A 25,999-nucleotide genomic window follows, 5' to 3' on the forward strand; every position below is an offset into this window, starting at 1 on the left:
AGCAACAGTTAGGAGGATTGTTGGGTAAAAATAGAATGGGAGTGAAGGGGCCTAGGGGTTAGAGGTCATAGTGTTGAGGAGAGACAGGAGAGTCCCAGTGGCTGTCAGAACTAGGGCTGGGTGATATTGGGATATGAGATTTTGGCCATATAGGTCATTTCATATCCCGATAACAATACATATCACGATATAGCACATTTTCTGTAAATTCAATGAATAAATAGGCCTTTACATGTGGTAATTTTATATAAACTATTTCTTATTACAAAGGTACTTACTCATGTTTTATTATTTCTCCTTTTATTTAGAACCTTTGTGCAAATTTTCAATTAAGCATGTAACAAAATATTAATGTATAAAATCTAAAAAAAGGTAAATAGAAAACAATTAAACTATAATTGCAAACAAAATAAATATAGGCCTAAAATGTGTATATATTTTTGGGGGCTTGCCTGTTTTGCATGTTATTTTGGCATTAATACGTGTCATATATCAATTTGCATTTGGTACCTTGGCTCGAGTGTTAGCACCAACTCATGAAACCCCCGTTTCTCGACCGTGGAAATTGGGGCCATGTCTTTGCAGATATAAGTTGTAACGGCAGCTGTTATCTCCTATCTTCATGATTCTTTGCCATATGGTGTACCGCGGGGGGAAAAAAGTACTTTTTCAGGTCTCATCCGTAGACTCTCTCCGTACTGTTTCACATGATTCTTACGTAGGTGTTTAAAGAGGTTAGTGGTGTTTGAGCCTGTTGTCGGGACCGGCCTGCGGCATATTTGGCAGAGGACGGTTTTCTGGTCCATGTCAGACTTTTCATACCCAAACCACGTCCATGCGACCGAAGTAGCCCCTCATTTAGCTACGAGCTCAGTGTCTCCGTGCACTGTGCTCCATGTTTGTTTGTGATGCAAAGCGTCGTCCAATTGACAAAAAATATTGCCTTAAAGTGTGATTTGCGACACAGCGAAATAAACGATAGAGCATAATATGAAACGATAGACGTTTTTCTATAGTCACACGATATATATCGTCATATCGCCCAGCCCTAGACAGAACCATGTAGGCTAGTCAACAAAAAACACCCTAGTAAACCTTTTGGATGCTTTAAAGGTTTTTTTCAAGACAAAAAAAACTAAACGGAGAACAAACATGTCCACGCTGACCCTGTTTGAGAAGAGAAATCATCCAAGTTTTACTGCCAGGGCTCCAAGTACAAAGAAGGATGTAAAAACAGTTACAGTCAGTGGGTGCTTGGCCAAAAATCCCCCCCCCCCATCTCTTTCCTCCCCTCCTCCCCTTCTCGCTTTCCCTGAATGCCCCTGAGTGTTAGTCTTTGATCTGGAGGAGCTGCCCGCAACTTGTGACGCACAGAGCATTATTGGCTCTGTAGTACCTCATGCTCCCTATAACTGTCCTTCCTCAGTCTAATTCTCCTCTCCAACACGGACGCAGGCAGAACTCATAAACACAGTACTCATAAACACACACAGTACTTATAAACACACACAGTACTCATAAACACACACAGTACTCATAAACACAGTGTCCGGAGGTTGAGGATGTTGGAAACCGAAAGCAAGATGGCACAGCAGAGGTGTGGAGTGATGAGGATCATCGAGAGGACTAACGCTATTCTTGAATTCTTATTGAAATGTGGTGTGCTTTCTGGTGCCAGCTGACTGCCGTAGCTTCACCCAAGTGGGTGCTTCATTTTGGTAATAGTGAAGGAGCAGCTAGCCTAGACCTACTCCGGAGTGCATGAACTGCAGTGGCTGAGCTCAAACTTCATCCGAGTCACACAGAGGGGAGGGACAGCGAGACACCTTGATGACACAGACGTGCTTTGCTCGCTCCTCCCCCTTATGACCACTTTCCTGACCCTCTCATGACCTTCCACCTCATGAATGATGTTGTTTTTCTAAATTGATTGTCTTTTGTTGTTGCTTTAAAGCACTTTGAGATTATTTTAATGAATAGCACTTTAAAAAGTTAAATAAATAATGTATTATTATTATAATAAACAGAGCCTTGCACAATCAATGATATTCACCCTCAGTGGCAGAGCTCTCTCTGTCTCTCTCTCTCCCTCCACACTGTGTGACTCTGACCCCAGTACCACCAGAATGTAATTAAAACATAAATGATTGATCACATCATATTGATGTGGTTCTGGAGACGTTCAACTTTTCTCCAGGCATTGTAAATATTCTATGCAGATTGCAGACCTGTGTTTCTGGAACACTCCTGACTTCACCTGGCCCGTGGTCTGAGTTGCATTGGTACTAGAAGCAGCTAGAAGATGCTATACAAGGTATAAATACATGTTGGGCCATGAAAAGTGAACTAACCAGTTAGAATTATTAATGCATCGTACTTGAGAGAAAAAAACGAATTCAAACAAAATCCTTCAAACCTTTTCTTGAAAGCAGACGTTTTACCTCCGTGCTTATCATCCAAAGCCCCTTAAGTCGTCTTCTGCTCCGTTTAACAGGGACCGTACAGGGATTCATGGATCTGCTACCTCTACCCTTCATGATGATAAAGCCCAACCATTACTACTCTCGGTTATGCAGATGACTGCAGTATTCCACCACATTAAAAATCAGGCTCCTGCAATATAGTGGAGGGCAATAGGTGTGCTCCTTCCACACAAAATAGGAACGCACACATACCATGAACATGTGCACACGTTGATTAAAAAGTGTCTCCTTAATTCGTCAACACTGAACACAAAGTGTGTGCACGGTCTCTCTCGACCTCTCTATCTCTCTCTCAGCAGCATGTGCTTCCAGTGCTCTCTCTTCCCCGGAACCTCTAGGCCGACGTCTGGTTTCAGTTAGCGCTCACAAAAATGACCCGCTACGGTAGCAGCTAGCTGAGCACCTGTCAAAATAACTGGGCCCTCCTCCTCCTGATGGCCTTGACAACAGGCTCTCATTCATTCTCTACTGTACAGTTGAGCAATTCACTCACCTGGGACACGGGCCTAGTTCCAATTCTAAGCCACAGACCTTGAATGGCCCACTCCTCTGGAAAAAGGAGAACTTGTACGCACCCTTTGGCCCCTGCTTTAAAAGGGATATGTATCCTGTCCTTGCATGTACACCGATAAGCTAGTGGTTAGTACTCCTTTTAATATCAGCGTATTTCCCTACGACTCAATGCATCTGCATGTTTAATCCACACTGACACCATTAAAAGTAGATCAGACCCCGGCCAGATCATTAATGTACCTACAGACAGTTGAGATTGCAGATCATGACTATCAGGGAGACGCATGGCCGCGGGCAGCAGGGACACAATGAAACACTCCATAGAGCGTTCACTTGTTGTGAACATACATCCATTTACAAGCAAGGACCGGGGGAGCCGGGGCCCGTCGGCAGGCAATCATTAGCCTGAGAGAGACTGGCACGGATACAGCAGTATTCTTTTCAGGCCCATCACAATAAATCCCTAGCCCTGAGCGAAAAGAGAAGAGACGGGCTGTTGTGCAAGAAAACAAGCATCTCCCGTGAGATTATATGGCAGGCATGTGTGTGCGCTGTGAGCAGATCCAGAGCTTCACACAACATCTTTTAAAATGCAGCTGTTCTCCCAAAACATGACAGAACACCCAAGTGGCAGAAGCTAGGCCAATTCTAACTGTTCCCAGAAGCTAGGCCAATTCTAACTGTTCCCAGAAGCTAGGCCAATTCTAACTGTTCCCAGAAGCTAGGCCAATCGTAACTGTTCCCAGAAGCTAGGCCAATTCTAACTGTTCCCAGAAGCTGGGCCAATCGTAACTGTTCCCAGAAGCTTGGCCAATCGTAACTGTTCCCAGAAGCTAGGCCAATCGTAACTGTTCCCAGAAGCTAGGCCAATTCTAACTGTTCCCAGAAGCTAGGCCAATTCTAACTGTTCCCAGAAGCTAGGCCAATTCTAACTGTTCCCAGAAGCTAGGCCAATTCTAACTGTTCCCAGAAGCTAGGCCAATCGTAACTGTTCCCAGAAGCTAGGCCAATTCTAACTGTTCCCAGAAGCTAGGCCAATCGTAACTGTTCCCAGAAGCTGGGCCAATCGTAACTGTTCCCAGAAGCTGGGCCAATCGTAACTGTTTTTATTTATTTATTTTTATTTATTTTACCGTTATTTTACCAGGTAAGTTGACTGAGAACACGTTCTCATTTGCAGCAACGACCTGGGGAATAGTTACAGGGGAGAGGAGGGGGATGAATGAGCCAATTGTAAACTGGGGATTATTAGGTGACCGTGATGGTTGAGGGCCAGATTGGGAATTTAGCCAGGACACCGGGGTTAACACCCCTACTCTTACGATAAGTGCCATGGGATCTTTAATGACCTCAGAGAGTCAGGACACCCGTTTAACGTCCCATCCGAAAGACGGCACCCTACACAGAGCAGTGTCCCCAATCACTGCCCTGGGGCATTGGGATCTTTGTTTAGACCAGAGGAAAGAGTGCCTCCTACTGGCCCTCCAACACCACTTCCAGCAGCACCTGGTCTCCCATCCAGGGACTGACCAGGACCAACCCTGCTTAGCTTCAGAAGCAAGCCAGCAGTGGTATGCAGGGTGGAATCGTAACTGTTCCCAGAAGCTAGGCCAATTCTAACTGTTCCCAGAAGCTAGGCCAATTCTAACTGTTCCCAGAAGCTAGGCCAATTCTAACTGTTCCCAGAAGCTAGGCCAATTCTAACTGTTCCCAGAAGCTAGGCCAATTCTAACTGTTCCCAGAAGCTAGGCCAATCGTAACTGTTCCCAGAAGCTAGGCCAATCGTAACTGTTCCCAGAAGCTAGGCCAATTCTAACTGTTCCCAGAAGCTAGGCCAATTCTAACTGTTCCCAGAAGCTAGGCCAATTCTAACTGTTCCCAGAAGCTAGGCCAATCGTAACTGTTCCCAGAAGCTAGGCCAATCGTAACTGTTCCCAGAAGCTAGGCCAATTCTAACTGTTCCCAGAAGCTAGGCCAATTCTAACTGTTCCCAGAAGCTAGGCCAATTCTAACTGTTCCCAGAAGCTAGGCCAATCGTAACTGTTCCCAGAAGCTGGCCAATCCTAACTGTTCCCAGAAGCTAGGCCAATCCTAACTGTTCCCAGAAGCTAGGCCAATTCTAACTGTTCCCAGAAGCTAGGCCAATTCTAACTGTTCCCAGAAGCTAGGCCAATTCTAACTGTTCTCTCCTTATCTTGTGATTCTGCAACAGATCTGAATCTCATTAGAATGCTATTATGCTATTAGCTCCATTTGAGAAATTGCTGATTGTTAATTGGTATTCATTGGTTTAATCTTGCAATCCAAATACTATGCAGAAACAGACAGACAGAGAAGACACACATAGTCTTTCTACACCCGTAGAATGGGGCTCCCGAGTGGCGCAGAGGTCTAAGGCACTGCATCTCAGTGCAAGAGGTGTCACTACAGGTTCGAATCCAGGCTGAATCACATCCGACCGGGATTGGGAGTCCCATAAGGCGGCGCACAATTGGCCCAGCATTGTTCGGTTTGAGCCGGGGTAGGCCGTCATTGTAAATAAGAATTTGTTCTTAACTGACCTACCTAGTTAAATAAGGGTTATATAAAAAAATCTAAGAGAATATTCCAGCATTACTCTTCTCATTACTTAATATAGAAAGAGAGAGGTTTTTCTGAACTACCAGGTTCATTCCCCAATCTCATTAAAGGATACAACTCAAAATATAGGCCTCTGCTCTGCCCCCTCTCAGATTCATCATTACCTCCTCCTTCCTTTTCAATTACTGCAGATTCTGCCCCAGAGAGTGAGCCATGTTTATCCTGGCTAAGGATGTCATTTTGGATTTCTTTTAAATGACACGTTTTTTGTCATTTTTCCCTCTCTGTCTTTCTTCTCTCGGCCTCATTCTAACACTCTCCCACACACAATGTCTGTTCTGGAAGAGGTTGTGTCGTCCAAGTGAATACGAGCCCATTTGTTGCCTGCAACTTGGAATAGCCAGATTCTTGACAAAAAGTAGCCTGTGTGAGATATCACTTTAATCCAAGAAAATAGGCTACACAAGGCTAAACACTACAAACTTGTGACTCGGTTTCTGTCTGTCAGTTTGCTCTGTGTTCCTAATATGACTAGTGTCCCACTGTTGCCCCAGAGCCACATAGGGAGGTTATGGGGAGATGAAGAGAAGAGGTAGTCTTACTCTGTGTTGTTAGCAAGACAAGTCACAGCTGTAACATTCTGTTCTGTAAGAATTTACAATGATGTTTGTCCCCTTAAGCTAACATCTCACTGCTCAATATCACACGTCACAACCCTGCACAACATCACACATCATCACACAACCCCGCACAATATAAATGTATTTCCCAAGGTTTCTCCTCACTAGTTGAACAATAGGTCCAGGTTGATGTGGAATGTTCCAAAAACAGAGAGAGAGAATAGAGAGAGAGTACAGATAATTGGAGGCAGAAGAGGCAGCCTGACAAAGGGAGCAGAATTAAGTGATATACAAGCCGGAGGACACACAACTAACACGCGTTGCTACTTATTACAGAGAGGAACGTAAACAGTGATAATTAAATTAGCCTACTGGCTGACAGGGCCAGGGGAATTCTCAACAGTTAAACAGTTGCTCTCAGCTTATAAAAGTAAATTAAACTCAAGATAATCCATTCCAATTACTTTTATTTTAATCTTTCTATTTTCATTTTTGATATTTTAAGCATAGCCTAATACATTCAGGAGTTTTGTAGTATCCAATCTTAAGCGAAATAAGGAGTTTTCATTAAAGAGATCACACGGTCATTGATTGTTAGTCAAAGAGGACAATATTAGCATTAGCATAGTGCTAGTGATTTAGGCTCCTTCAGTAGTCAGTATGGACCAGGGAGCTACTGCTACTGTTGCTGCGTGGGAGTCAGTGCTAGGAGTATATACACATCGTGGCCCTCACTGTACCAACACAGTGACGGTCTGGTTTGTACATCTGTATTAAAGGGTAAACTAGAGTGCAGGAAGAGTCACGGCACAGAGAGAGAGGGGAGGGGAGCTGGTCCAGCTACATCTGTTGATCTGGCCTTGGCCCACAGTGGGTGAGGGACGAGTGTGTGTGTCTGTGTGACTGCCAACTTACCATCTAGGTCTAATCATCTTACTAGGCTCTCTGACAACACAGCACGGTCACAGGTGGGAGACGGACTATTCCCCTGAATTCTGAAAAAGACGGCGGAGCTCAATGCCACACTTAACGGTGGACTGACTCGCACGCGCACCCTCCTACGCGCACGCGCACCCTCCTACGCGCACACGGTGTGAGCAAGGAATGTCGTCATCTTCGGCCATCCTTTTGCCGGCCCGCTTGGATATTTTGGCGCAGGCATATATCCCTGCTATGCACAACTTGCTCCAGACATAGGCCCTAGATCAGATGAAGCATATCGTGACTTAACTGCTGACTGATCGTCAAGCCTCGCTACAGCAGTAAGACAACCACAACCACAGGCATCCACTGGGCCTTTCAGTGTTGCCAGTTACACAGTCAAGGGTGACAGGTTCCCTAACTAAAAGACATGAAACAATGAATCCTTGGTAATTCTGTTGGACGTGCAACAACATGGATGAATGACAGATGGGTGAGAGAGAGACGAAAGGAGAGAGGGAGAGAGCGCAAGAGAAAAAAGACAAGAGCGAGGGAAAGAGAGAAAGCTTTTAAAAGCCTTATCAGAGCGAGGATGCACACGGTAATTGCGTTCCACTTGATTTGCTCAGAGGGGCCTGATGACACCCACACCTCAGAGTGAACCCATCCCGTGGACTAGCTAGCTGCCTGCTGCGTTAAAGAGAGAATAAAACCAGTCTTTATGCTAATCTCCGTTATCGGTCTCTGCCAAGCAGGCTGGAGAGCTGAGGGTTTCAAATGAGACCACATTCAATCAACACATAGTCCATATTTAGACTGGGTCTCTCTCTCTCTCATGTGATCTCCAGCTTCCTCAACTGGTCTAGCAGAGAGCGATGATAAGATCGCGAAGCCACCAGAAATGGAAAGTTGTGGGATCCATCATGTTCACAGAACGGCTCCTTCCGACAGACAAGAACTGACGACGTCGGCTACCGCTCAAACATGGAGATGAAATATGCATGATAGCATGACTGAACAGGCCTATCACATCAGATCAGCTGTCTGGAGGGAATGGGAGGGAAGAGATCCATGACCTAAACAGGAAGGAGGTGGGGTCAAAGGTTACCACAACAGCTGGAGACTGTGCCTTAGGGAGCCTCAGGGGCCAAGAAATGTCCCTCTATCTCCCATATTATAGTCACGATACAGGAAGTACAGGCTCCCTAGGCCTCTCTCTTGAGACTGTCACTGGCTATTGGAGCAGCAAAGACACCTGGAAGTGCATATTAATATCATATCAACATGCTAACTAAACCATACGGTTAACGGAAGAGGCCTGGGAACCTGTACTTCCTGTGTCATGACTGGGTCCATACATGTTAAAAAGAAGAGATAGAACGAGGATCGGAACCGGAAGGAAGAGCTCCACCGTCTCTCTTTGCAAGTCTATTGGCCAAATGTCCCCTCCCCTTTCAGAATTCGCCTTCGAAATCGTGATTTGTCCAAAGCACCGGAAGTAATGCTGCTCGTAACCTCACACATCCGGTTGTATCGTGACAGATCTACGGTACCATTTATGTTCACGTAGTCTGTCCACAAGAGATTATGAGAGCAATTAAGGCAGGTGCATGTCAAAATGTCTGACTACCCCCTCTGTCTCAGCAAGGGTTGCAAAGGGGTCGGAAATTTCCTGAATTCTTCCGGAAGTTTTCCATGGGAAATTAAGCCCGTGAACTTTGGGAATTTTGCTTAAATTCATCAAAAAAAGTTAGCTTATAACAGTGGACCTTATTTGTTTGATACACATAAGACAATTCTAGGTCTTGTGGCATATTTTGGTTAAACTATCCCCAATTCAATGGAATTGCAACCCTCTACATGCACAGTGCATTCTTCCATCACATGTACAGCTGATTCTCAAGATCTTGCACACTAATGAGATGCTATTGAGCCCACACTACTACTAGCTAAGGACGACATGCTATCTGGTAAATTTTGATTACAATACTGGGTTGGGTGAATATATTTTATATGACATATTTGATTTTTTTATTAACTAGTAAATAGTAACCTATGGCAAAGTGTGTTTATATCATTTCTAACTTGTTTAACCATTTCTGCTAGTTAGTTTTTGCTACAATGTGGGTTTTAGCTTCCTTGAGCCTGCTAACTGAGGATTGTTAATTTACCTGTTTCCATACAGGTTTCATTTTAAAACATTTATCTTACAAAGGAGATGTTTAATCTAACTGCTTAACTATTTATCTGTACATGGAATTGGATTTCAAAAAAAATTTAACTTCTTTTTTTCCTAATCTTTACAGGAAAATGCCACGGGCACTATCTGATGTGTGGAGACATTTCACTGCAGCTAATGTAGAAGGAAAAGATGTGTACATTTGCAAATAGTGTGCCAAATCATATGTGAAGAATGCAACAAAGATGCAGAATCATCTGGCCAAGTGCATAAAGTTCCCTCAGCGCTCACAACAAGCAACCTCTGACAAAAGTCCCTCTACTTCTATTCGAGGTGAAAATGATGAATCAGACACCTTATCGATAGCAACAGCTCATGGTCCTCCTGGAATCAGAAGTTTTTTTTGACTCAATGGAGGAACGTAGTCAGAGAAATGCTGATGAATGTCTTGCTCGAGCAGTGTATGCAACTGGTTCACCTCTGATGCTCACAGGCAATGTGTATTGGAAGAGATTTCTGAATGTTCTTCGCCCAGCATACACTCCTCCAACCAGACATGCTTTATCTACTCATTTGCTGGATGCAGAGTTCAACAGAGTTCAAGTGAAGGTCAAGCAAATCATAGAGAAAGCAGACTGTATTGCAATCATCTCTGATGGGTGGTCGAATATTTGTGGGCAAGGAATAATTAACTACATCATCTCCACCCCTCAACCAGTATTCTACAAGAGCACAGACACACCGGTCTCTACATTGCAGATGAGCTGAAGGCAGTCATCAATGACCTTGAACCACAGAAGGTATTTGCACTGGTGACAGACAATGCTGCGAACATAAAGACTGCTTGGTTTAAAGAGGAGGAGTCCTACCCTCACATCACACACATTAGCTATGCTGCTCATGCATTGCTTCTGCTCCCCAAGGACATCATGGCACTGAAAACAATGGATACAATCTACAAGAGAGCCAATGAAATAGTTAGGTATGTGAAGGGTGAAGTTATAGCAGCAATCTACCTCACCAAGCAAAGTGAGAAGAATAAGAGCACCACATTGAAGCTGCCTGGCAACACCCTTTGGGGTGGTGTTGTCATCATGTTTGATAGTCTCCTGGGGGGAAGGAGTCTCCAAGAAATGGCCATATCACAGTCTGCAGTCTGGTGAAGTACACTTCCAAGCAAGGGCTTTGGGATGGAGATGCAATATGGCAGTCGTGCCAACATATCTCATCAGCCACCTGGTGGAAGAGTCTTTGTGGATCTGAGGCTCTTTCCCCTGTTGCCTCCATCATCTTCCAAATCCCACCAACATCCGCCGCCTCAGAGCGCAACCAGTCCTTTTTTGGGAACACACACACCAAAGCACGCAACAGGCTGACCAATTAAAGGGTTGAAAAATTGGTGGCCATCCAGGCAAATTTGAGGCTTTTTGAGCCTGACAACGAGCCATCCTCTACAAGGTTGAAAAATGACAGTGAAGATGAGTCCTCAGAGTCTGATGTTCAAGAGGTGGACATTGAGGAGGTCCAGGGAGAAGACATGGAAGCCTGAGAGGAAGACAACCAAATCTTTAGTTTCTAGACTATCGTTTTACTTTTAAATGGTATTAATATTAATTTGCATATATTTCAGTTAATTCCCATATATTCCCACGGAAAGTTTCCACCACTGAATATTCCCCAAAATGTGCAACCCTAGTCTCAGCTACACCCTCCACTTCACCTCGTCATCCTAAATGCCCTAAACTGCCCCTTCAGTCTCCACTTTCCTCAAATTGGATTTCCACTGAAGTCTCTGGCTCCAGACCGTGGTCTGCATACTGAGAGCTTTAGAAGGACCTTTAGGCAGTGTGACAACGTTCACGTCTACTGTTGGAGCACATACTTTTAGTCTTATTGGATGTATAACACGTCTTATTTCCCCAGTGAGGAGAGAGAGAGACAGAACACTGCAACAGTCTGGTTCACCCCAAGGCTCTCATTCAGTAGCGAGGAGAGAGTCTGGGCCTGATATTCAGAAACAATGTTTCTTTGCACTCACTGTCTGGTGGAGGAAAGGGTTTGCAGGAAGCAGATACAAAGAGCCGAGAAAGTAGCCTCATTCAAAGAAAACCCATCTTTATTCTATGAAAAGAAGAACATGGAGACGGAACAGCAAAGCGGACAAAACAACTCAAGGCCTGCCCAGAAAGTGCAAGGGAGCAAGATCCTGCCCTTCTGAATTGAAGAGCCTGCCCTTCTTAGAAACCAGTGGGAAAAGACATATTGACCTGTCAACAACAGCAAGCTCTCTTACATAAACCAATCCTTTCCAATATTTTTTTTTTTTTTTTTTTTACATAACCAACCTTTCGGAACCACTTCCCAGCTCAAATGTGGTCTCGACTCCTGTTCAGCCTGTCCACGGCTGGTGCCGTATCCCTCCCTGCTAGCTGGTAAAAATAGCACTGTAACATGCATCTGTTGGGAAAGAGCTGCTCGGAATGGAGGTTTGAGTGGAGAGAGTGGATAGATAGAGTGGAGAGTGAGAGAGAGACAGGGAAAGAGGGTAAGAGGAGAGAGAGGGAAAGGGAGAGAGAGAGAGAGACAGCTCTAGAACGTTCTAGAGGGAATAATCCCTCCACAGTTAGACTCAGAGGCAGGCTCTGCCTCACCCTACCCTGCTGCCTCTGTTGACAGTGAGGCATGGTGGCACACAAACAGAAACATAACTAAGTATTTAGTTATAGCCTCCAACAGTAGACCAAAATGTAATCTTGATGTCTGTCTGATTTAGCTTCTTCCATGGCCAAAATAACACAGTTGTATTGTATTGTTCTATCACACTGTTACACGGAACCCAAACCGGCTGCACGCGTGCGCCATCTGGCGCTATCGTGCATAAATGTATTTTGTCCCCCTACACCAAACGCGATCACGACACGCAGGTTAAAATATCAAAACAAACTCTGAGCCAATGACATTCACTTGGGGACAGGTCGAAAAGCATTAAACATGTATGGCAATTTAGCTAGTTAGCTTGCACTTGCTAGCTAATTTGTTCTATTTAGCTAGCTTGCTGTTGCTAGCTAATTTGTCCTGGGATATAAACATTGAGTTGTTATTTTACCTGAAATGCACAAGGTCCTCTACTCTGACAATTAATCCACACATAAAACGGCCAACCGAATCGTTTCTAGTCATCTCTCCTCCTTCCAGGCTTTTTCATCTTTGAACTTATATGGTGATTGCCATCTACACTTTCATAGTGTTCCCACAACAACCGGCAAAACATTTCATCTTTCAATCACCCACGTGGGTATAACCAATGAGGAGATGGCACGTGGGTACCTGCTTCTATAACCCAATGAGGAGATGGGAGAGGCAGAACCTTCAGCGTGATCTGCGTCAGAAATAGGAATGACTTCTATTTAGGCCCTTGGCAACGGAGACGCTCGTTGGCGCGCGCAAGCATTGTGGGTGCAATCTTTGAATAACATAGATTCCTAAATTTATTTTGCAACGCTCGCGTCACGTGTAGTCAGAGTATTAGTGTCATGAGCACAGTAGGCTATTAGAGCCATCAGGTAACATACCTACAGAACAATGTCCCCAGTTTAATTTTCACAGCAAGCATCCCATCTGCTCAACACTGGATGACCAGTTCCATGAGGCATTCTGACATTCCGGTAAAGGTCAGACTCATGACTCATCATGATTGAATGGATAGTTCATGAGGTCAGGCGCAGGTCACGACGTAGGCCTATTCTAATCTATGACAAGCCTGCTGCAAAGTATTTTTCTTTGTCCATAGTCACAAAACAATCATCTAAAAGTAGTGTGTGCTGTCAGGTGCTGCATCTGAAAAGTGAATTTGCCATCCCCTTGGTTCAAACATTAGAAGAGCATTGAGCCAGTAATCGAAAGATTGCTGGTTTGAATCCCCCCCCAAAAGTTCAATATGCCCTTGAGCAAGGCACTTAACCCTAATTGCTTCTGTAAATCGTCTGCTAGATTATTAAAATGTCAAATGTAAGGGTGGTCCTATTCTACTTGTTGGGGCCGCGGTCAATGACTGCAAAATCTCTGAATAACTTTGAGCAAAAGGGCTTTTAAGTGGCGATAAAAGTAATTACGATGTGTGCTATTAGTGTATTAGCCTCAACTTGAATTGCCGGCTGCTATGAGGGGTAGCTAGCAAGATTATGCTTTTCAGATCCTTTAAGCTCATTCAAAATGACACAGCAGTGGAATGTAACATCCCATCTCCACAGCAGTTAGCCTAAAACAAGCTCCAAAAGGGCTTGTTCTAAAAGACATTATGAAAGTCCACATGAATCTGTGCAATTCACCATCATAGCAGGAAGCTGTGGATGCCTCGGCTGGACAGAGGTTGTTTTGGTGATGACCAGGACCTGCCTGACGTTTCCTGGAAGAAGAGGAATCCCTCATTTGACTGTACACAGCGGTCAGTTTGGAGTTAAAGCCCCTGTGCTCTCTAGTCTTCATCAAATGAACCTGAGCTGAAAGAACTGGAGCTCGAAGCATCTCTGTTATCAGTATACTGGGTTAGCAGAGACTGTGGCCGTCTGACTCTGACAGGCATCTTCAGCTTCTCATTGATCTCTCCCGTGATTGAAATGTGCATGTTTCAAACCCTGACTTCCGTGAGGTAACAAAATAGATGTTGGGGAATTTGTCTTGGCCCCAATTTCTGAAAAACTCTAGTCACTCTTCCAGGTACGAACTAAGATGTTGAGATTTGAAGTGAAGTGATTGTTGTGGAAATCTGGCATCCACGGCACATCCTGAGACTGTTGTGATAGCAACCACCTCCAAAATGGTGTTAAAATCTGTCATTCTGAGCTGAAGTGCTTAGAAAACAGAGACAGTGAGAAACTGTGAAATCTATATTCCAGAGGAAAAGTGGGACAAAGCAGGTAAAAAGACATACTCATGAAATATTCAAATATCTCACATTGGTGGAGTCGGAAGAGCCATTACTATTCGCCTAGAGACAGAACAGAAACAGATGCCGTACGTCTCAGAGAATCACAGATGGGAAAATCATCCATTTCACAAACATACCGGTGGAAGATAGAACAGATGGAGAATTTTCAAATTACTTCTTATTAAAACACAACTGACATTTCCACCACCACATGAAAGTAGAGGAAACAGTGCAAACTAGCAACAAGGTTCCCAGAGACATTGTAACCTACCCATGAGCCATCTTCCGGTGAAAATATTTTATTAGCTCAGACCAATTAAGGAATAATGCTTCTGAGGTCAGCACATCTTAATGAGATCAATTGCCAGACGTGCCAAATTTTGGGTAACTGTCAGATTTTGTTAGACAAGACATATCTACAGGGGCTGTTTCTCCTTCTCTCCCTTCGCCTTTCTCCCTCTCAATCTCTCTCTCTCCCCCTCCCTCCCTCCCTCCCTCCCGGTTTCACTTTGTCCCATTTAGCATCGACAGCCAGAGTCACAAGAGACAAAGGTGTTCTGTGACAATGATTATGATCTGGTGACACCAGGCTCTGCTTCACTGATAGAATTGCTCTTTGACCTCGGAGTGTAAAATTCCTACTCTGACAGAACCACTCTGACATGCACACTCAACACAACAGAAAAATGTCTCTGCATTATACTGTGCTCCTGTTGCAGTTCACATTACCACGGTAGAGTAATCTCACTGTCATCCAGCCTGTTGTGAGGCCTGCTCTAGTCTAGGTCAACACAAAGAAGCGTACAAACTGGAAACTGCATGGGGTGTGTATATATTATCTGCATACGGCTTACTTACTTAGTCATACACACTAGTCTACGCTGTTAGGCTACATAACATCCTCTTTCACTTTGACTCTGATTCACTGGAGAGTCAATGTTGTAGATTCCCCTTTTCTCTTGGAATCTGCTCCCCTTGAAAAAGGAACAACCATTTCTTGTATGTTGAACGGTTCCCTCTCCTGTTCTGTTTTTCCTCTCTGGATGAGTCTCCGTCTTGGCAAAACTGAACACGCAACGGTGTGGCCCTGTGGGACGCGGGAACGGCATCATTATGTAGCCGGCGCATGAGGTACCGTGATGTGTCAGAGTTCGGTAATGACTACCAATCTCAGAGCTCTGGGGTGAAGGAACACTGTCTGTCTTCAGGCTTAACAGGGCTGAAGACAGATGCAGATGAAAACGCTACACACACACACACACACACACACACACACACACACACACACACTGCAATTAGGCTATCATATTTAAGCTACAGACGCCTTCACAATCCAAAAATTGGCCTCCCCCTGACAGCCCTTTGGTCTGCCTACGCACTACAGCCCGTGGATTTCCTGGCTGGCTTTGACCAGAAGCCAAGTAAATCCAACGTCTGCCTTTTTGTTACCTGTCTACAAGCAGAAACTCCCCGATAGGACCCTTTCCCACGATAAGAAACAGCAGCAGTGGTGAGGATTTCTTCCCCAACACAATGTTCTCTTCCGCCAAGCAGCCCTCAAGATCACAAGCATCCCAAGGCTTTAGGCCTGTGTTTCAAACCCAGTTGTATTCACGTACACCACCACATGCACTGTCTATGCTTGCCCGCTTCAACTCCAAAATGGAGAATGCTCAAATAGCACCTTCACTCGAGAGGCGAGACTCCAACTCTAGCCCCGATACTGGAAATATTCCTGGCTACTGGAACTGGGTTAAAAACTCACTCGGTAAAGTATCCTCATAACAAATTAGCAACACTGCTCCTCGCCAAATAGGGTCATGTTTTACAGCTACCCTAAAAGTTAGCGCACTACCAAGTTCCCACAGACAGAATCAAAGACTGGTTAATATGGTGTTCTGAAAGATAGTAGAGAGATACAGGAAGTTGAACTCCTTCCTCTAGTAAGAAGTGCTAGAGAATATTGTTGTAGGGCAGCCCCCGCAGTGACTCTCTTATTAACATTCTCTGCAAAAGCTATTATCATCTTCTCAGGAATTCAGCCTCCTCTGTGTTGATCTCACCAACTCCCATTGTCACACCTCTGAGAAGCTGAGGTTCTGTTGGTATTACATCGTGTAGGTCTGATATCTGATTGGGGATTAACTTTACAGTAATGCTATTTGTCAACAACTCAGATTTTGAATCCAACCAACACAGATGTTATAAAAGGTCTTGGATTCATTGTCTCGTTCTCTTTTTTGTTCCTGACCTGCTGTGGTGAGATTCTCCCTCTGATCATGCCTAAAAAAAGTGCCTTGTAATGCTTTGTAACTTAAGCTTCATGCCCTGTATAATGTATTGTTCATTTTTACAAAGTAATGAAATACACTTAGAAAAGCATAATACTTGCACATGGTCTACATAGCACCTTGCATATTGCTAAATAATCTTTACGGAGTCAGATATACGTTTTAATAGATTAATTGCATGTGAGGTATATACACAATATAGCCTATGCACACATATCAAATATTACCACACTACATTCTCCAAGGTGAAGGACAAGTGGAGAGAGGAAGGAAATACAATATAAAGACCAGGCGAAGTGACATAAGGTCCGGTAACTAGTGTTATACTGCAAGCCACGTAAATGAACCCCTTTGCGATGGAGAAAAGATAGAGCAAGTGGGGCCACACAGAAGTATCCTACTACTGCCAGGGGCACTAGCAGTTCTGCATCCAAATCGGCTAGACATATGCTCCCAACGTGAGGGTCCGGGAAGTGCGTCAGCCCTCACTACCAAACAGAGCGGATCTTTGTGCCTCCCCTGCCCATGCCTCCTCATGTTCAGAGGTTACAGCATGCTATTGGGATAATCTTTCATGTGACGAAAGAAACCATGTTTGAGTGCACTAGGGTAATCAAATGCCCTGAACATAATCTAGACTACCATTGGGTTAGTTCTGGGTCATACTGACCAGGATGTGGCTCAGCCCGAGGTTTTCTTGGATTCACTGGCTGCATCCCAAAAGGCACCCTATTCCCTATATAGTGCAGACCCAGAGCATTAAGGTTATGTTACAGCTCTGTCTCAGTAACCGCTGGCACAGGAGTTTGCTTTATGTGCTGGATAACATTTACCTCATGTAAAAGGAAAGTCAAAGTTTCCTCCAATACTTTCAAGTACCATTACCCAAACTCATCCTTGTTCATGGCATCGATGATTCACTGCACAGCGATTAAATATTAAAAGGCTACTTTTTCCACGTCGACCTCTAATAATAAAAAAAAGACTTATTCCAGACATCCATCAACATCCCTCTCCTTCTGCTTCACCCAACTGTTGGGGAAATAAAGCAGAGTAGAGGGAGACCTTCTTATCGATAATGGCCTGCCTGATTGTGCTGTGAGCTGGCTTGGATTGGTCATGGACTTGGCACTACACAAAATGTGCAAGCCAGTTGAGTGTAATTGCTTTGCTACAACTATGTAGCTAATGAAGTTCTAACAATATTGCTCTTGGGAGTTGGAACCAGTCCATTTTGTGAAACATGTGCTGTCTGCTGTAGCCTGTTAAGTTGACACATTGTGAACTAGCTGAACACTTAACTAGACTGTGTGCTAATATCACAGTCAAGAGGCAGTTAACGTCATTCGAGAGGAGGCGTTTTACAGGCAATTAAATGCTCTGCAGATAGACATTTCAAACCTGGAGCTTGGATATTATTTTTGGCCATGCAGGTTCACTTTGGGATACAGTAGAAACACATGACTCTACAGTACTACAAAGGTTAAATTCATTCCCAGATTTCCTTTTCACAGTTTAAAGGGATAATTCGGGATTTTAGCAATCTACTTCCCCAGAGTCCGATGAACTCGTTGATATAATTTATATGTCTCTGTGTCCAGTATGAAGGAAGTTAGACGTAGTGTCGCGAGCTATTGCTAACTAGCATTAGCACAATGACTGGAAGTCTATGGGTATTTTCCACTAGTTAGCAATTGTGCTACAATAGTTAGCAATGGTGCTAGCAATAGTTAGCAAGTGTACTAGCACTAGTTAGCAAGTGTGCTAGCACTAGTTAGCAAGTGTGCTAGCACTAGTTAGCAAGTGTGCTAGCACTAGCTAGCAAATTCCTTCAAACCACACACAAAGACAAAAATGATTGACTCTGGGGAAGTACATAAAGGGCCCCATTTCCAAAATTCCAAAGTATCCATCTAAGAGTCATATCATTATTTATGTTTAAAAATACTATGACCAAGTTTAACCATAATAATTTCACCATTCCTCTAGCCTACATTCATAGGTCTGGATGCCAATGCATGTCATTCAACAACTAGTCAGTCTACATCCAAAGACTCATTCCCTCTATTTATAGTTTAGACTGCTATTTTGATTTGCTTTTAATAGCAGTGTGAGAACTGAAGCAGAACCGTTGGAATGCATATGAGAGTCAAATGATGTTACCAGCGACATTTTGCACCACCCTATGTGGTACATAACTAATTCATGACTTATTGGATTTCAATTATCCATTGTAGCAGACAGATGAAAATAGTATGTCTGTGAAGGATATTACTATTCTCTAAGTTAGTCCTGCGCAGGTAGAGGAAATAATGTGCAGTGAGAAGAACTGAGAGAGTGAATTTCTGGTATCTCTAGCACAGGTGCAGAAGATTGCTTGGCTGCGTTTACACAGGGAGCCCTATTCTGATATGTTTTTCCACTTAGCCTTTTAACCAATCAGATCAGCTCTGAAAAATATATTATGTGACTGGTCAAAAGACCAATTAGAAAAAGGGTAAGAAGAAAATATCAGAACTGGGCAGCTTGTACAAATGCAGCCATAGTGGTGCAAATTAAGTCTCCTATACAGAGCTAGTTAAGATCAAGACTGACTGAACAGACAACGAGTTTAGTATAGGTTAGTGCTTCCTAAATGCGGGTCAGGAGGACAAACTGTGTGTTTGTCACTCCTTTGTGGTGACATGGTTGTGCCCCCCAAAAATTGTTATGTTTAGGTCAGCGGTGGAGCACACAGTTTGAAAGAAAGATTTGAGGTGACAGTGACACATGGACAGACAGTGACACATTCAACACTGCCTTGCACACTCTTGCCTGCATCTAGCTGATCTAGGGTGTAATCATTAGTCCAACAGTTGCAAACAAGAGTTTCTATTGGACAAATTCAGGTATGTTTATCCCCGTTTCATTCCATTTAAGAAACGTTTTTTCAACAGAATCGTCAGAATGAATACACCCCTGATCACACGTAAACACAGTTCACTTTCATAGCAGCCACGTTATATTCCTTCTCATCTATGGGCTCTCCTCCTCTCACCTTTTCCCTTCGCTTGTGGACTTCAATGCAGAACACATCAGCTGTATGTGACCAGACGAAAAAACCTTTACAAGCCAAACCATATCATAACCGCTACACACAGCCTACATCGTTGTCACCATATTAGCTAAAGTAACATCATAGTCAAGATACATAATATAAATAACATGTTAGCAAACCCGCTACAACCATGAAGTAACGTTACAGTGTACAGTCAGTAAGCAGTTCAGTAATACATTTGTAAAACCAAAAGCTTACCGTGACTTGGCAATGATTATCTGTTGGATAGTCATAGCCAGCTAGCTAACATAGTATCCATCTGTTTTAGCTGGGTGTTTGAGTAGGCCAGGGGTGGGCAATTCCAGTCCTCGAGGGCCTGATTGTTGTCAGTTTTGCCCCAGCTAACACACCGTACTCCAATAATCACCTAATCATGATCTTCATTTTAGAACGCAATTTGATTAATCAGCTGTGTTTGCTAGGGATAGAGAAAAAGTTTGACACCAATCAGGCTCACAAGGACTGGAGTTGCCTAAATTAGCTAGCTAGTTGCATTTTTTAGCTAAGTAAGTGAAAGTGAGAAAAAAAATACAAAATATAGCTTTCCTTCATTTTTGAACAAATTACTTTGTTCAAAACTGTTCACATTTTATGCACTGAAGTGCTAGATAGCTGTAGCTTATGCGTTCATTCTCTGATCCTTTGATTGGGTGGACAACATGATAGGTTGGAGGACATCCTCCGTAAGTTGTCATAATTATCGTGTAAGTCTATGGAAGCGGGTGAGAATGAGCCGCCTAGGTTTTGTATTGAAGTCAATGTACCCAGAGGAGGACGAAAGCTAGCTGTCCTCCAGCTACACCATGGTGCTATCCTACAGAGTTGTTTTAAAAATATATATATTTCACTAGGCAAGTCAGTTAAGAACAAATTCTTATTTTCAATGATGGCCTAGAAACAGTGGGTTTGTTCAGGGGCAGAATGACAGATTTTTACCTTGTCAGCACAGGGATTCAATCTTGCAACCTTCCGGTTACTAGTCCACCACTAGGCCACCTGCCGCCCCAGAGGCTACTGTAGACATTCATTGCAAAACAGTGTGTTTAATCAATTATTTGGTGACGTGACTATATTTATAGTTTTATCTAAAAAGGATAACTTTCAAAATGTTACTATTTTAATGAAATTCACTGGAGGATGATGGTCCTCCCCTTGCTCCTCTGAGGAGCCTCCAGTGGTTTAGGTGTGGCCAAAGAAAATGTAGGCCTAAGATCTGAAGGTGTTCATTGCACGAAAAGGTTTGAGTCCCATCTTGCGTACACCTTTTGGGCTAGCAAGCCAACACCCTCTGACATAGAGAGAATAATGGCTGTATCTTCTTCATCGCCACAGTTTTTCAGGTTGTTACAGTTGAGCAAAAACAGGTACACCACACCTTATCATAGCCATCAAAAACTATCACCTCACAATGAGAAAACAACAGAAACAGATCGGCAGAATGTATTATATTTTATATATTGGGTTTGTAGTTCAACAACTACACAGGGCATGTATGAGCACGTTTTACAGCGAATTTAAAAAAAACAACGCTTATTGCAAATAGGCCTACATGTTGCTCACCAAGACTGTAACTACAGTATGTAAACAAATGTACCACGAATGAAAATCGAAGCGGAGTGATTATTCAAGAGATATAATGTTAAAGTTTGAAACATAACTAATACAATGTTGCAAAGAATATTTGCAAAAGCGCAAACACCCATCTCTGTCGTAGCCTACCAAGCGGCACTGGGCTATTGTATTGTACTGCCATTGACAAAGCCACGGAGGAGATAGAAAACCGCATGGACAAACACAACAATACTATTCTACTTTCTCGGCGCCGAATCCACGAGCCTTATTCTGACTGTTGTATTTTATCATCTAAAAAAGAACAATCTGAATCCGCTCGTAATGGTGTCATTAACCAAAATCCACAAATGCCAGTTATTACCAACCGCACCTCCCGTCAATGCAAGCAACCATAACTTTGCGCTCAGTTCGTCAGCGTTTCGTTGTGTTCTTACCTTGGTGGTTTCTCCAGTTGAATCTGATTATCAGGTCAGGAATTTGCAAAGGTAGTCTTTGATATTCACTTTCGAGGTCTAAAAGTTGACGTTTAAAAACCAATACGCTTGGTTATCTTTTTTTCATTTTTTTCTCAACTCGCTGGGTTGCTCGTCTCCTCCTCTACCTCCAGCTCAACCAACTGCCTTGAAATGTGACGTCACGCCTGCCAAAAGCAGGGGGTAGGGAGCACAGAGCACAACACAATTATTGTACATACATTACATCACATTTGCATTGTCTTGTATAATGTTTATCCCTCTCAACAGAGCAATTCATGACTCTTTGTGACTGATTATCACACTTCACACAAACGATTATCATCACATGAATAATGACTATTTTCCTCCAGATGTGAGGGAGTAACTGTACATAATGCCATCCACACACCACACAAACATCCCCACATCATGAATGCTATTGCTCAGTGCTCTAACTCTCTCTCTCTCTCCCTCAGCAGTGACCTGCTCTGTGAGGTTCCTTTGACTGAGTGCTGGCGTGTTTGTCAATGCCTGTCTGCCGCTGCTGTGGCCCCCCTGATGGGAGATGCAGTTAGACGTATTGACTCGTGCTCAGCTTCCTCCCTCGACACAGGGCCTTCAATATCATGTGAAGGACACCATCATGTTCTCTCCCTGGATTTGTTCCAAATGGCACTCTATTCCCTAAACAGAGCACTACTTTTGACTAGAGCCTATAGGGCTCTGGTCAAAGGTAGTGCACTATATAGGGAATAGGGTGCCATTTGGAACACACCTCTCCTCTCTCTGACAGGTCAGGCCCTGCTGCAAAGGAGCCAATAAGGAGAGCTGGTTGTGTGAAACAGTAGCTACTTGACACAGTATCAGTCAATATTGTAATATATGGTTATGTGGGTCTTTGGAATGAGTCATTTTATTGTATTGGCTGAGGGACTATTCTGTACTCTTCCTGGATTTAAAGGAATGGACTGGTGTAAGAGAAGTATGGTGAGAACTTGCATGCTAGACCCAGCTTACGCCGATCCAATGCATTTTTTTTATCCATGAGGGGGAGAGAAGGGTAGGTAAATAGGGAATTGTAATTCAGCAACTTGTCCATCCATAACATACACATCATAATGAACAGTCAATATGAATAATTAATGTTTCTCATATGACTCATAGATTAAAATGTAAAGGTCAAGAAGATCACTGGCTCGCATATAACCACCGAAACCAAATCCCTTTGTTTTAAAACATGGCATTACTAATGGCAGAGCACTACACTGTTGAAATATGTTCAAGTAAAGGGTATGTAAGGCTATGTAAGATTGGCCTAAGCATGGGATAAAGAGTTTCCACCGTATGTCAGCTCATTCCTTTTAAATTTAAACAATCTCAGAAATCCCAAGGATAGATTCTGTAGGTTAGAATAGAGAGAAGTCTGTATTTTTCCTTGAACATCTGCCTCCCCTGCTGTTCAAACAGAAAAACTACAAGCAGTTAACAAGAAGAGAAAAAAAAGCAGTATTCACTTCATCCAGATTTAATCTTGAGTAATCAACAAAAATGCATAACATGTTTATAAAAAAGGGAGTGAAAGACTTAAAAGAATAAAGGATTTATTTAAATACATTGTGCAAATGGTAGTAGTTTGGGTCCTTTATGTAACTCTGCAAAATCAATGCCAGGAACATGTGAATGAATGCTGAGAATTCTCCATCCCAGACCTCACCAGTGAAGCATATCGTTCATAATGTGTCTTTGTGTTGTGTGGGAGCACATACAAATGCAACAGGGTCCACTTTTACTGATGGGAGATGAGAAACTGAAGAGGTGTGTCATCTCTGTCAGGACGACTGAGCAAGTTCCAATCTGCTCTCTGTAGTTGGTGCTTCGATTATCTCCCCAGACATAAATTCCTCCTGGTTAATAGAGAAATAGATTAGGCATCATGAACACAATAGTTACAATATCAGAGAAAGAGCAAAAATATATTAAATGACAAGTAGCTAGTAGGGTGGGGCCATCAATACACTAGTCTCGCGAGGCCTCGTAATTCTCGTTTAGTCTCGTTGACTCGATCAGAACATGAGACACCAAGGCTATCTAAACACCAACCTTGTCGTAGATTACTTTAACAATGAGCGAGCAGCTCGGACACGTCGCTATTTCTTCACCATTTTCCAAATCCTCCTGCAAGTAGAGAGATTAAATACAACCGTCACAGGCTAGTTGGCACGACGTGGCTTGCAGGGGATCTTCTCACGCTGTACTTACTTTGGTTATGGCAAATCTGTCGCCACATGGGCAGGGAAAATAGTATGTATCTTCATCCTCGTCATATTCAAAGTCCTCGATCTCAACTTCGTCGTGATAGACCGACATTATTAGAGTAAAATTATTTAATTCGTACCCAGCTAGCTAACTAGTTGACGACATTACTCTGTTAAGCGAAAGTGTGACGAACGACCTCTGCGCAGTCGCACATCAAGTCGTCATTAAAAGCCAAATATGACCATCAGGGGGTACGATAGAGTCGTGAATCCTCAACTGAGGACAGTATTGTTGGCATGGTCATTTACACCTTCGCAATTACAGATGGTTATACAATTACAGTGTGTTCGGAAAGTATTCAGACCCCTTGACTTTTTCACATTTTGTTACGTTACAGCCTTACTCTAAAATGGATCAAATTAAATGTTTTCCTCATCAATCCACACACTACCCCATACTGACAAAGTGAAAACATTTTTAGAAATGTTTGCAACTATATTTGAAAATAAAAAACAGAAATGCCTTATTTACTTATTTCAGACGCTTTGCTATGAGACTCGAAATTGAGCTCAGGTGCATCCTGTTTCCATTGATCATCCTTGAGATGTTTCTACAATTTGATTGGAGTCCTCCTGTGGTAAATTCAATTGATTGGACATGATTTGGAAAAGCACACACCTGTCTATATAAGGTCCCACAGTTGACAGTACATGTCAGAGCAAAAACCAAGCCATGAGGTCAAAGGAATTGTCCGTAGAGCTCTGAGACAGGATTGTGTCGAGGCACAGATCTGGAGAAGGGAACCAAAACAATGCAACATTGAAGGTCCTGAAGAACACAGTGGCCTCCATCATTCTTAAATGGAAGAAGTTTGGAACCACCTAGATTCTTCCAAGAGCTGGCCACCCGGCCAAACTGAGTAATCGGGGGAGAAGGGCCTTGGTCAGGGAGGTGACCAAGAACCCGATGGTCATTCTGACAGAGCTCCAGAGTTCCTCTGTGGAGATGGGAGAAACTTCCAGAAGGGCAACCATCTCTGCAGTACTCCACCAATCAGGACTTTATGGTAGAGTGGCCAGACAGAAGCCAGTCCTAAGTAAAAGACACATGACAGCCCACTTGTAGTTTGCCAAAAGGCACCTAAAGACTCTAAGTCCATGAGAAACAAGATTCTCTGGTCTGATGAAACCAAGATTGAACTCTTTGGTCTGAATGCCAAGTGTCATGTCTGGAGGAAACCTGGCACCATCCCTACGGTGATTATGGTGGTGGCAGTATCATGCTGTGGGGATGTTTTTCAGCGGCAGGGACTGGGGGACTAGTCAGGATCGAGGGAAAGATGAACAGAGACAATTACAGAGCGATCCTTAATGAAAACCTGCTCCAGAGCGCTCAGGACCTCAGACTGGGGCGAAGGTTCACCTTCCAACAGGAAAACAACCCTAAGCACACAGCCAAGACAACGCAGGAGTGGCTTCGGGACAAGTATCTGAATGTCCTTGAGTGGCCCAACCAGAGCCCGGACTTGAACTCGATCGAACATCTCTGGAGAGACCTGAAAATAGCTGTGCAGTGACGCTCCCCATCCAACCTGACAGAGCTTGAGAGGATCTGAAGAGATGAATGGGAGAAACTCCCCAAATACAGGTGTGCCAAGCTTGTAGCGTCATACCCAAGAAGACTCTAGGCTGTAATCGCTGCCAAAGGTTCTTCAACAAAGTACTGAGTGAAGGGTCTGAATACTTATGTAAATGTGATATATCGTTTTTCAATGAAAACATTTGCAAACATTTCTACACCTGTTTTTGCTTTGTCATTATGGGGTATTGTATGGTTTTTTGTTGGGGTTTTTTCACCTTTATTTAACCAGGTAGGCCAGTTGAGAACAAGTTCTCATTTACAACTGCGACCTGGCCAAGATAAAGCAAAGCAGTGCGACACAAACAACAACACAGTTACACATGGAATTAACAAACGTACAGTCAATAACACAATAGAAAAATCTATATACAGAGTGTGCAAATGAGGTAAGAATAGGGAGGTAAGGCAATAAATAGGCCATAGTGGCTAAGTAATTACAATTTAGCAATTCAACACTGGAGTGC

At 43.4% G+C, this 25,999-nt stretch overlaps 2 protein-coding genes across 3 annotated transcripts in view; both read right to left on the reverse strand.

Annotated features, from left to right (window-relative positions):
- The window catches only part of LOC139566276 (cytoplasmic protein NCK2-like), a 55,326-nt gene extending 33,179 nt beyond the window's left edge, over positions 1-22,147 (reverse strand). For both annotated transcript variants that reach the window (XM_071387342.1, XM_071387341.1), the window contains exon 1: positions 21,618-22,147. The gene's annotated coding sequence lies outside the window, so the exon portion shown is untranslated. The remainder of the gene's footprint in view (positions 1-21,617) is intronic.
- A 1,075-nt stretch (positions 22,148-23,222) lies between these two features.
- Positions 23,223-24,196, reverse strand: LOC139566383 (diphthamide biosynthesis protein 3-like). Its single transcript, XM_071387508.1, has 3 exons — positions 23,898-24,196; positions 23,739-23,813; positions 23,223-23,542 (listed from the first exon to the last, which is right to left on the reverse strand). Exons 1-3 carry the CDS (start codon positions 24,003-24,005, stop codon positions 23,468-23,470), a joined length of 258 nt encoding a protein of 85 aa, XP_071243609.1. The 5' UTR covers positions 24,006-24,196; the 3' UTR covers positions 23,223-23,467.
- Positions 24,197-25,999: the final 1,803 nt, after the last annotated feature.

Source organism: Salvelinus alpinus, chromosome 38 (assembly GCF_045679555.1).
Source record: "Salvelinus alpinus chromosome 38, SLU_Salpinus.1, whole genome shotgun sequence".
Lineage (NCBI taxonomy): Eukaryota > Metazoa > Chordata > Actinopteri > Salmoniformes > Salmonidae > Salvelinus > Salvelinus alpinus.